Consider the following 10,996-nt stretch of genomic DNA (forward strand, 5'->3'; position numbering starts at 1 on the left):
TTCCTTCCTTCCTTCCTTCCTTCCTTCCTTCCTTCCTTCCTTCCTTCCTTCCTTCCTTCCTTCCTTCCTTCCTTCCATCAACAAAGTATTGTATCCTATGGTTGGGGGGGAGCCTCAAACAAGAACAAAATTGCAAGCTTTCACACACACACACACACACACACACACACACACACAGCATCTGCTCCAAAGGAAAAAAAGAAAGAAAAAGAAGAGAAAAAGGCATAAAACCAAAATAGTTATTCCTTCCTACTCAGCTTCCTTTCTTATTAAAAAAAATGTCTTTTAAGGGCAAGAGCTACTCTGAGTGCAGAGACTACAGCTACATAATCAGAAGTGTACGAATGTTTATATGTACTTAGCTGCAATGTAAAATATACTGATGACCTATGGTCATGCTCTCACAGTCTAATTTTTTAAAGCAATCCCATTGTATTCTATCATATATACATTTTTAAAAGACTCTTCATGCTAGAAGCTAAATCACTCAATTTGAAGTCCTCTCCACAATAAATGAGAACCACAGAATATTTTTATAATCACACACACACTTAAAGAAAACTCATTGCAAACAACTGCCCTATATTTACAATGCCGCTATTAGTTTGCTTGAATGATCTTGTGCGTGGATGTCAGAAATGTACAAAAGATTTTTTTCTGATTATAAAATAGATACTGATCTCAAGATTCCTAATACTTTTCACAACAATACCTTTCCTATGCAGGCACTTAAGTGTGACAAATATAAGGGCCTTCTCTGGAAAATCCATTTTTAATTAAAAGGAGGATTACGTGAATAGGGGTGGCTTACCATATCAGACCAGCACTTCCTAAACCAGAGATAAACCATGAACTTCATCTTTACCCTCCCAACCCCAAATTAAACAGGCAAATACACTACTTTATGTTTGAACAAACTTACTGTGAGAGGTAAACAAATCAAGCACCTAGGGCAAACTCTAAGAAAGGTGAGGTGGACTTTTCTCGGATGCAAAGACAGTGGTGACAGCCAAACAAGTTTCAGATATCAAATAATATTTTAATTTCTGAATACTTTCAATTTTCCTTGGAATATAACACACAAAGACTCGACCAAACAGTTCAGTTATTATAACTTTTACAGTATACAGAAATGTTGCACTTAAAAAAAAACCTTCAGTTTTTTAACACAAACTGTAAACTCTAAGATACTGAATCAATCACGTTACCTATAAGTGCCAACAGCGTTATTTTGTCATGCTGATTTCAATGGTATTTTTTTAAAAAGGGAAAATATCAACAATTATTATAATACAAAGGGTTTGCAAATATACAAACAGATATAGGAGTCTCATAACAATTCAAGATCTATGCGGGACCCAATTCAAATTACAAAAGTTCACTTTTTATTCAAAACTTCAGCTTGTGTCTTGGACACATCCCTTGGCCGCCAATAAATTCCACAGTTCATTCTTTCTTAAAATATATAAAAAAAAAGCTAGGTTTGTTATGGGGAAGGATTTATTTTTTTTTTGGGGGGGGGAAGGTATTTAAGTGTTGTGTGTGGTTCCTTTGGGTCTGTAATTAGAGCTCTCAGCTTCAACTAAATTTTGGTCACCACTTATAAGTGCGTTTCCATCATTAAGTAGCCTTTTAAAGTTTTATGTCTTCCTATGATATTTTCATGGACTCAGTTTTAATTCTTGCAGAACATATATTTTAAGGATACACAGTTTTTAAGAAGCCAAGATTATATCAAAAATTATTATAGAACCACAGAATAAACTGGTTTGGAACCAGAAAAATACAAAAAAGAACAGCTATAGGTACATAGACACAGGACAATTAATAATTTGGAAAAAAAAGACTTACTTTCTCCATTCTGCTAATTTTCTCCAAATCTCCTTAAATGCACTTTTAGCGATATTTTAAAAGTTTACCAAAAAAAAAGAAAGACTAATTTCCTTTTTTTTTATACAAAAATGATAAGTAGCAAGTTGTTCTGACCAACACAGGAGTTTTTTTTTAATGCATTCTGTAAAAGTTCATTTGACAGTCTTTTTTTTTTTTTAATTCACAGTCCATTAAATTCTTCCCTCTCTTCTTTTAGCAAACTTGTAACATCCTTTTATATCCTTTCTTAACAGAAGGAATTTAAGCAAACAAATCAGTCTTTTGCCTTTTCTTTCTCTCTGTTTCATTCCCCTTCTTTTTTTTTTTTATTGAATTGCCATGTAAGGCCAGTTAAAACTGCTGCCAGATAGTAACATATCCCTGATTAGGGTTTCTATGGGGGTTTTACCTACCAAACGGACGAAAAACAATTGCTCTATGACAGAAGAGGAGACAGTGCGAAGGGAAGGAAGGCGAAGCAAGAGCTTTCCAAATCGTGTTGGCTGGTTGGGGTACTGGCTCCTAACATACTCTTCCAAAGCACACTGTGACTTTTCCTGCAGGCTTTCCACATGGGCTACATCAGAGAGACCACAGGCATCTAAAAGAAAGTTACAAAAAAAAAAAGAATACAGTTATCAGATTAAGAGGTTTGAAATGGGTCATAAGAAGTGTGTGTAGAGTAGTCGAGCATCCTTCAAATTAGATGTTAGACCAAAAATTGGCATTACTAAAAAAATAAATTGAGGGAAGAAAGGAAGAGGATTGAGAAAGAGTATTGGAAGGTGGTTCTGGTGGATTTTAAAGTCAAATGAAATGAAGGGTTTCACTGTCTACTGACCCAGAGTCTTGAGGCTACTAGATCACTACAAAAGGGCACTGAAAAGTACACTTGGTGAATCTGGGGATGAAAAGGTTTCCAAACACCCCACTGTCCATTAGCTCTCTTGCCACCTTTGCTAGAAAATAATTGTTTAGCTTATAATCATATAGTTAGTTAAGTGCTGGGGAGGGGTGGGGTGAGAGGAGGGAATGAGGGGAGCCGACAACCTGGCCCAGTAAAAAGGAATGGCGCCCAGGACTCAGCAACAGATTCTTCCTCAAAGAAGACAACTCGCTTTTCTCCAGTCTTTGAAACTGATTTAAGTGGCCCTTTAAAACTGATCTTGTCAGTTTAGTCTATTCAGGGGCAGCCATGCAAACTGTGATCTCTCTGTTCATTTGAGCTGTTTCTTTTCCCCCCTCTTTTCTTCTCTCTCTCTCTCTCTCTCTCTCTCTCTCTCTCTCTCTCTCTCTCTCTCCTTAAAAAAACCCCAAACTCATACCCTTACAATAAGCACTCCCACCCAATATCAACTGGCCACTTTCCCCCTTCTAATAGGAGAAAACACAATAAATTCCCTTTAAATAAGAGCCTTCTTTGCTAAGAGAGCACAGGTTGTGACCTGACCTTTCTGTGGCTTACTAGGCAAAGCTAGGACTAACACATGCATATTATGCATCATTAAAACTGAGGCTTTAAAAACAGAGAGCATGTGTAATATATGTATATATTTATGTAGATACATTGCATATATATATGAAATACATAAGTTCCTGGAGTCAGGAATTTTCAAAAATTACTTATAGAAGACTTTTTGCATTTGTACTATGTCTATTCCTGAATAATATAAGAGAAACCTTTATCTAGTTGGGAGGCAATTTGCATTCTTCACACCAGGCCTCACATTTTGCAAATAGTAATAAATTAACAGTTACAGCAATATCAGATTTTTTTTCCTAGAAAGACTAGGAGCAAAACTGAGAACTAAATATCAAATCCAAAAATTAAAGTCACTTCCCTGGTCAGAAATGAGGAGGGAAATGGAGTGGGAATATGGGAAGTGTTTGTGTGTAGTAGGATGTTCATTTCTGTGTATTTGAGCAGGGAAGGCACCCTGAAATGATAGGGCAATAATAAAAAAAATTCTCCTATGAAAAAGTCTACATTCAATTCTTACTTTGTCCCAGTATATAGCTTTTTAATTGATTACCGTAAGACCTTAGAAGGTGAAATAGGGGATGGGGGGGTAGTTTTTATATGTAAAGAAGTAATATATAAAAGGAAGCCTGGGTCAGGACCCAGGACCTGGAAGAGATCCAACTAATGGCTTGGTTCCCTGGACCCCCTTAAACACAACAAGGAAAGGATTGTGAGTCCTTTCCCCCAATATAAACTACATTTTCCTCCCTGTTTCCTGATATCAGTCTTAAAAACTGTGATGAGTAATTATTTTTCAAGTCCTACCTCAATTCAAATGTTTATCATTCTGAATTAGGAGACTCTCAGCTCTGACAAAAGAATTGGTTGAAAAACTTCACAAAATTTCTAGGGGTATATCCAATGCATTGTGCCAGTATATACAGCCTAGAGTTAGCATGTTTAGTTCATGTATTGCATAAATTGCAAAGCTCTATATCTCAAAAATAATTTGGCCTCAAGAGTTAATTAATATCAGCTACATTACTCACACAGGTTAAACTACATGCAAACTAATTAGATTTCATAATGCATTCATTATTGTTTTATAACTCGTGCACTATTTATATACAGCTCAAGTAGGCACATACTTTCTCCTTTGAATTATCTGAAAATACTTTGCTTGTTTGACAATTTAGGAAAAGAGGTAGAAATATGTTACTATATAATTACATTTTAGAGCATCATCTGCGCTCTTTCTCTCTTCCAACTAGCACCAAGTCCAATCTGTAACCCTGAACTATATACACATATATACATATATGTATATGTTATTTTGAAAACCACTAGATCAGGATGGATGGAACTACAACAAGAACTCCTGCAGAGTTAACATGCAAACTTTTCTCCTGACATGAAAGGAGACAGGATTGCTGAGGTTCTCATATTTATTTGCCATGGCAAGGCAGGACTGGGAAAGAGGGTGCAATCACTGTCTATGAGGACTGGAAGCATCTTGAAAGAGTCCCTTTGGCCTCTTCAGGCTGGGGATGGGAGGAAGGGGGAAGAAGATAGGATAAAATAGAATGGGGAGAGGACAGAGAAATACATTTCATGCCCACTGCTTATTTGATGTAGTTCTCTTTCCCAGCCCAATGGGAAAGATTCTACACTCAAGGGTCAGCCTAACTTGGCCCTTTTGCTAGAGCCTGGGTGGCTTGCCTGAAGCACACCATTCTACAATGCCATTGTTCTTCCAATCTTATTTCCCCAGGCTGCCATTACTCTAAGAGTCTACATGCTAAACAAAGTTTCTATGGAATTCTAGTCACAACTTCTCTTCCCCCCACACTTACCCCAAGGGGTGGGGGAAGGGCTGGTGATTGGACTCATGACCCCAACAGACTCCCTGCCTCATCTCCTCCCATCAATTCCCCCTCTCCCCTCCCCCATCTCAACACATGGTGAGGAAACATTCAAAGTGTGGCCAACACATTGGGCGCTAGGCTGTGGCTTTTATGTTTATTTGTTTTCCCTTTGATTCCTACCTGAGGTGAAGAGGACTATGGCCTTTAAACAGCTGTATTCTGCTGAGTCAACGTGTAATGCCTTCAGTTTTTCCACTTGCTCCTGGAAGATTCGTATGTGGTCCATAAAGGCGACCACTCGGTCAGCAGACATTGGCGAGGCATGGAGGCCCGCCGCTGCCAGGAGCGGGGCAACGTGGAGGGGCATGGAGCACTGGGCAGCATTGAGCACAAACAACTCACTCCAGGTCAGCCGGAGTAGAGCCACCTGGTCTGTGATCTGGAGGTCTGGGAAGAAGGGAATATTCCGGGCCCACTCCACTGCGCTGAAGAGCATCCGGGCTGCCAGTTCACAAATGTTCTCAATGCCCATGATGTTGTTGGGTTGCATGCACTGGCTGCCAAAGCGGGACGTTGGGTAGGGCTCAGCTCGGAGAAGCAGGGATATATATCCGGATAGGTAGGAATGGCAGTTGAGTGGGTCTCCATTTGTCAAGGCGAACTGACCATGAGTTGGCTGTGTGGGTGGCATTCTTCCCCTTTGGACGGCTGCAGTGAATAAAGAAGAAACTACAGCAATTAATACCTGAATTGGTTGGGTTATCTCAAAAGATTCAAGAGTAAGTTTTTGTTGCGTTTGTTTTGTATTGTATTCTCCACTTCCCAACCCCCACCACTTAAAAAGTCAGATCATAGTACCCTGTTATTTCCAGACAGATTTCTCTGCTTGCAAACACGTGAGAGAGAGAGATCTGGGAATCTGCTTGCTTTCTGACTGATTAAAGTCAAACCAACACAGAGGCTACATAATGTTGTATACTTGCCTAAAATGCTCCTGCTTGGAGCTGCGGTAAGAACCCAGACTGTTCACTTCCTAAACACACCCGGCTGCTTTTGTGTTTTCTCTCTTATGAGAGGAATGTGTCATTATGAGGGCATTTTTCTTCTTTACAGCTAAACATCTGATATTTCTTATTGATTGGGGGAGGGGAGAGCGGGAGGGGCTGAGGGGGAGGGGGAGACGTTCTTTCAAAATACACAGTGCTCGCCCCAAACGGCCTTTATTGACTTTCGAATAATCCTTCCAAAAAACACACACCCCAACCAGATCACTGCAAGAGAAATGCATTATTATTTAAAACCACGTCTATTAGCTGATCAGTGAATTGAGGGCTTTTCTTTTGGTTAATAAATTTACATGGAGAGAGGGAGAGAGAGAAAGAGAGGGGGAAGAGAGGGAAACAGAAGGGAGGGAGCGAGCGAGCGAGACACGAGAGAGATTAGAAAGGATCGCCTGAGAGGCAGACACGGAGAGGGCGAGAGGGAGCGAGAGTGTTGCTAAAATGTTTTTGATTTATATTTGTTATTTAACGTATTACAAGGTTAGTTACTCTTGCAGAAACACAAAGAAAACAAGGCGATCCCTAACCCTTAACCTACATTACAGCGCCCAGGCTCTAAGCACGCCATTGGAAAACTAGAGCTCACATTTCTCGTCTAATTTTATATCACAAAGACCCAACTTGCCCAGAGCGAAAGCAGCCACGGATGGCCTTTCCCCCCCGCTTTCAATCCTACCATGTTCTCTCCTTCCAAAAGTGAAAGAAAAAGAAAACAACACAGGTATTTTTTAAAAGCAGAATGTTAATTCACGGAGGATCAAATGAGAGTTGTACACTGTGCTAATACAGTGAAGTGCATAAAATTGTCATTGTAATTTGAACCTCCTGTACAAAAGTACAATCTCAGGTTAGGTTTTTTTTTTCTTTTAATCTGGGGGAGGGGAAGGGAAGGATATATGTTGAACATGCAGGAAAACAAGCCAACAAGAAAAAAAAAAGTAAACCGGACTTAAAAAAAAATTCCCAAAACAAAACGCCCCATCATATCCCTTTCACAGAGTCGAATTAAAATTCAGTTCCAATCAATGAAAACAAAATCAAAACAAGGTGGGGGAGGGAAGAGAAATCAGTTGGAATGCTGGAAAAAGCATGCAGTTTTTTTTCCATCTGAGTTTTTTTTTTCTCTCTCTCGGTTTAATTACTTAAAGACCGATTTAAAAAAAAATACAAAAGGCAGTGAACTGTAAATTGGAAAACAAATGAAATCCCAATACCTTCCCGTCTCATGCCAACTTTGAGGCATTTTTTGAGGCGGCAGTACTGACACTGATTGCGGTGGTGCTGGTCTATAGGACAGTTCCTGTTGGCACGACAAGTGTAACTCAGGTTCCTCCTTACACTCCTCTTGAAGAAACTCTTGCAACCCTCGCAGGTAAACTGGCCATAATGTTTGCCACTAGATTTGTCCCCACAAACCACACACTCAATGTGCTGCTGTTGCTGCTGCTTGTCCCCGGCTTGGCTCTGCTGGCTGGGCTGGTTGGTCTGGGCTGGAGTGCTGGGGGGGCCCCCTTGGCCCGGAGTTTGCGGGGTGTGAGGGGCCCCGGCTGGTGGTCCTTGTACTGGAGGTGCTTGCGAAGGTTGAGTTCCCTGGTTTCCTGGTACATCGTCTTGGGGGTCTCGCCACGCACCAACTACCATTGCCATATCTATCGGACACCGTTTCCAAACTTCCTGTTCCCCTTTCTTTCTCTCGGGCTCTCTGGTCTTTCTCTCTCTCTCTCTCTTTCTCTCTCTCTCTCTTTCTTTTGTGTGTGAGTGTGAGTGTGTCTGGGTGTGTGTTTTTTTGGAAAGTTTGTTGCTTTTCTTGCTTTCAGATCAGCTTTGGCGGTTTTCGGGGGGCTTTAAAAAGGAGGGGAGGGAAGAGGGAAGGGGGAGCGCAAATATCGGCAAAATGTGGAGAGCGAGGGAGGGGAGGGGGGGAGATGGAAGTCGATTGTCTGGCTTCTATCCAGCTGTCTATCTCACTCTCTCTCTCTCTCTCTCTCTCTCTCTCTCTCTCTCTCTCTCACTCTCACTCACTCACTCTCTCTCAAAGCTATTCTGTAGCAGAGGAGTTGGAGGAGGAGAGGCGACTGTCTGGGGGCCAAGTCCAGGGCAGCTCACAGTCAGCCATTCAGGAAAGCCATCAAAATAAGAATGAATAAAAGATTAAAGATTACACACACAGGGGCGAAAAAAGACACAACTACAAGACTTCGTTCGGTGCAGGGAGCCGACGGTCTCGCCGGAGCTTTTTTCAAGTCCAGGGGTATAACCATGAAACTGATCAAATTCTTGCTTTGGCTTCGGCTCCTGCGCGGTGGGTTCGTCCTGCCGCTCGTGGTGCTGCTGCTGCCGTCGCCGCCGCCGCCGCCGCCGCCGCTCGTCCTGCTGCTTCCCCCTGCTCGCTTGTTGTTGCTGCTGCTGCCGCCGCCGCCGCTGCTGCTGCTCCTCCTCCTCCTCCTCCTTGCTCCTTCTAGCGAGTGGTTCTAGCGCCGCTGGTTCAGACACATAGGGAAAGAGTCAACTCTCCAGCAGCAGCGGGGATAATGATAAAAGAGAGAGAGGAGGGAAGATCACAACCTAGAAGAACATCCTTCATGCGCAAAAAAAAAAAAAAAAAAAAAACACAAAAAAGCACAGAGGAGGGAACGGAGGGAGGGGGGGAAAAAAAAAAGGAGGGGGGGGGTGGGAGAGAAAAGAACAGAGAATCAAAGTGATCAAATATGCTAAAAAGGGGGGTTAGGGAGTGAATGCGATTTATAGGCGCCGGGGCTGGCAGAAGTGGTTTCTCTGCGATCAGCTCACTGAGCTCTCTATATAGTGAACTTTGACACGACTGCTGCAACTTAGCACACGTTACCATGGAGACCACTCGCCTTATAAGGCAACAGACTGTGTTTGACTGGTCAAAAGCTCCCGGACCGCCCCTTCCCCCTCATTGGCCAAATGAGCCTTGTGCTGCCTGGTATGGCTGCCAGAGAGAGCTGCCCGGTCCTAAAGGGAGATGAGTCTCTGGCAGTTCTCTTCAGCCTTGCCTCCTCCGGCTTGCAACAGAGGGGGGCGGGGGAGGGGACAGGGGGAAAGAAAGGCGATGGGAGGGAGGAGGGAGAAACCCCGGCTAAAGGGATCATTTTTTGCACCCCTTCTTCCTTTTTGCACCCCCTCCTTATATCATCAAAGCTCGCATCAGAGATTTTATCAAAGACGAGAGAAACAGCTAAACATGCATGCAAAATAGTACTAAAAAGCTATTTGTGAAGCATTGAAAATAAGACTTTTCCCCTCAACTTACAGGCGCCACGAAACCAATCTCAGAAAGAACCTGAGTCTCTCACATTTTTTTTATTGAGAGTGTCAGGGAGGAAAAGTTACTTGGGATTTTTTTTTTTTTTAAGTTCGGGAAATGGGGGAGCAGATGAAGGGAGTTAGATAAGAAGGGAGTGAAAATGACGTTGGGTACACCAGGTGATTGGTCAACCCTCTAATAAATACCTCTAATCAGTAACTGTATTTGTTGTGATTTTTTTAAAATGATATTCAGCTTTCTGTTTTTTTTTTTCTTTTAAGGGTTAAAGTTTCACAGGTATGTTGGAGTGAACTTTTAATTGTTCAAATAAAGAAAGTATATATAGGATGCTGATCCCCAATAGTTAACTACATTTTACTGTCCTCATAAAGTTAAAATACACTTTCCTGAACTTAATCCACTTTCACTTGCTTTAAATAATTGTAAAGCAGAGATGGTAAATTAAAGTAGGCAATAGTTTATTTTGGAGGGGGGAAAAGGTCTTTCTGACTGAATGGTATGAAGGTTATTTCTAACGCATTCACTTTATGCTTAATACCATTCCAATGTATGTATACATACATGTACATTCATGTCTGAAATATCCATGTATCTTATATGCCTCTTTCAATATAAAAGGACAAAGACTTAAGAGAAAATGCTTCTAGATTACAAAATAGTCGACTAAAGACGTCATTGTTTCTCGATTTCTCCCTAGCCTTCAAATAACCATTAAAACCCTCAAACAAGGGATCCTAAGCGGAGTTGGAAGTAATATCAGCACACAGATATCTTTCTGGGCACACACACAAGCAAAATTAAGAAAAAGAGGATTTATATCAGCAAAAGCAATTTAATTCAATGTTGTGCAAAAATAATTCAAGATAGTTGCTTCTGTATGCCAGTGTGAGCGGTTTTTTAAAAAAGGATGAAATATATCTTACAAGATTTCCCCAGAATGCAATATAATTCAATTTATTAACTTTGCTGTTTGTTTTCGACGAGGCAGTGGTTCATGATTATTACATATTTATAGGTTAAGATTATAACTCAAGAACACAGATTCTTTACTCGTGAGAAACACTAAACAGATAAGCCAACCAAGTATATGTATTTTAAAAGGTGAAGAGTTAAAAACAAGAGGCACCAAGAAAGATGAACACATCATGTAAATAAATTTAAAAAATAAGTAAAACCGAAACATTTTTTGCTATATAGGCAGTCGCAGGAATTGGGGATATCCAGGCTAGCCTTTCTACCACCACCATCCCATCCACCCCTTGTCCTTCCAATACTCACAAACCTGGATCTATGTGCACTTTGCATTAAATACCTTATCCACATACACACTGACAGAATAACAGAAAGGTAAAAATTAGAGCTATATAAAGATAAGGGGCTAGATGCTGAAAATTCACCCCCCCCCCCATGTATCTCGAGACTTCCAACCATACACTCTTGGCGC

The 10,996-nt window shown here is 41.1% G+C and overlaps 1 protein-coding gene across 5 annotated transcripts in view; it reads right to left on the minus strand.

Moving 5' to 3' along the window:
* Positions 1-1,018: 1,018 nt before the first annotated feature.
* NR2F2 (nuclear receptor subfamily 2 group F member 2) overlaps positions 1,019-10,996 on the minus strand; it is an 11,820-nt gene continuing 1,842 nt past the window's right edge. Inside the window, exons 1-3 of one of the 5 annotated variants that reach the window (XM_069098505.1) lie at positions 7,475-8,191; positions 5,380-5,907; positions 1,019-2,473 (exon numbers count right to left, since the gene is read on the minus strand). In XM_069098505.1, coding sequence (XP_068954606.1) covers positions 2,199-2,473; positions 5,380-5,907; positions 7,475-7,907 — 1,236 coding nt within the window. In that variant the 5' untranslated portion in view covers positions 7,908-8,191 and the 3' untranslated portion in view covers positions 1,019-2,198. Of the gene's footprint in view, positions 2,474-5,379; positions 5,929-6,182; positions 6,344-7,474; positions 8,192-8,428; positions 8,764-10,996 lie in introns of those variants that run through there. The other 4 variants (XM_069098509.1, XM_069098508.1, XM_069098506.1 and 1 more) reach the window with 4 other exon arrangements.

This window comes from Petaurus breviceps, unplaced genomic scaffold (genome assembly GCF_028583685.1).
Source record: "Petaurus breviceps papuanus isolate PSGF00001 unplaced genomic scaffold, PetGlider_PUasm1.0 37, whole genome shotgun sequence".
NCBI classification, from domain to species: Eukaryota; Metazoa; Chordata; class Mammalia; order Diprotodontia; family Petauridae; genus Petaurus; species Petaurus breviceps.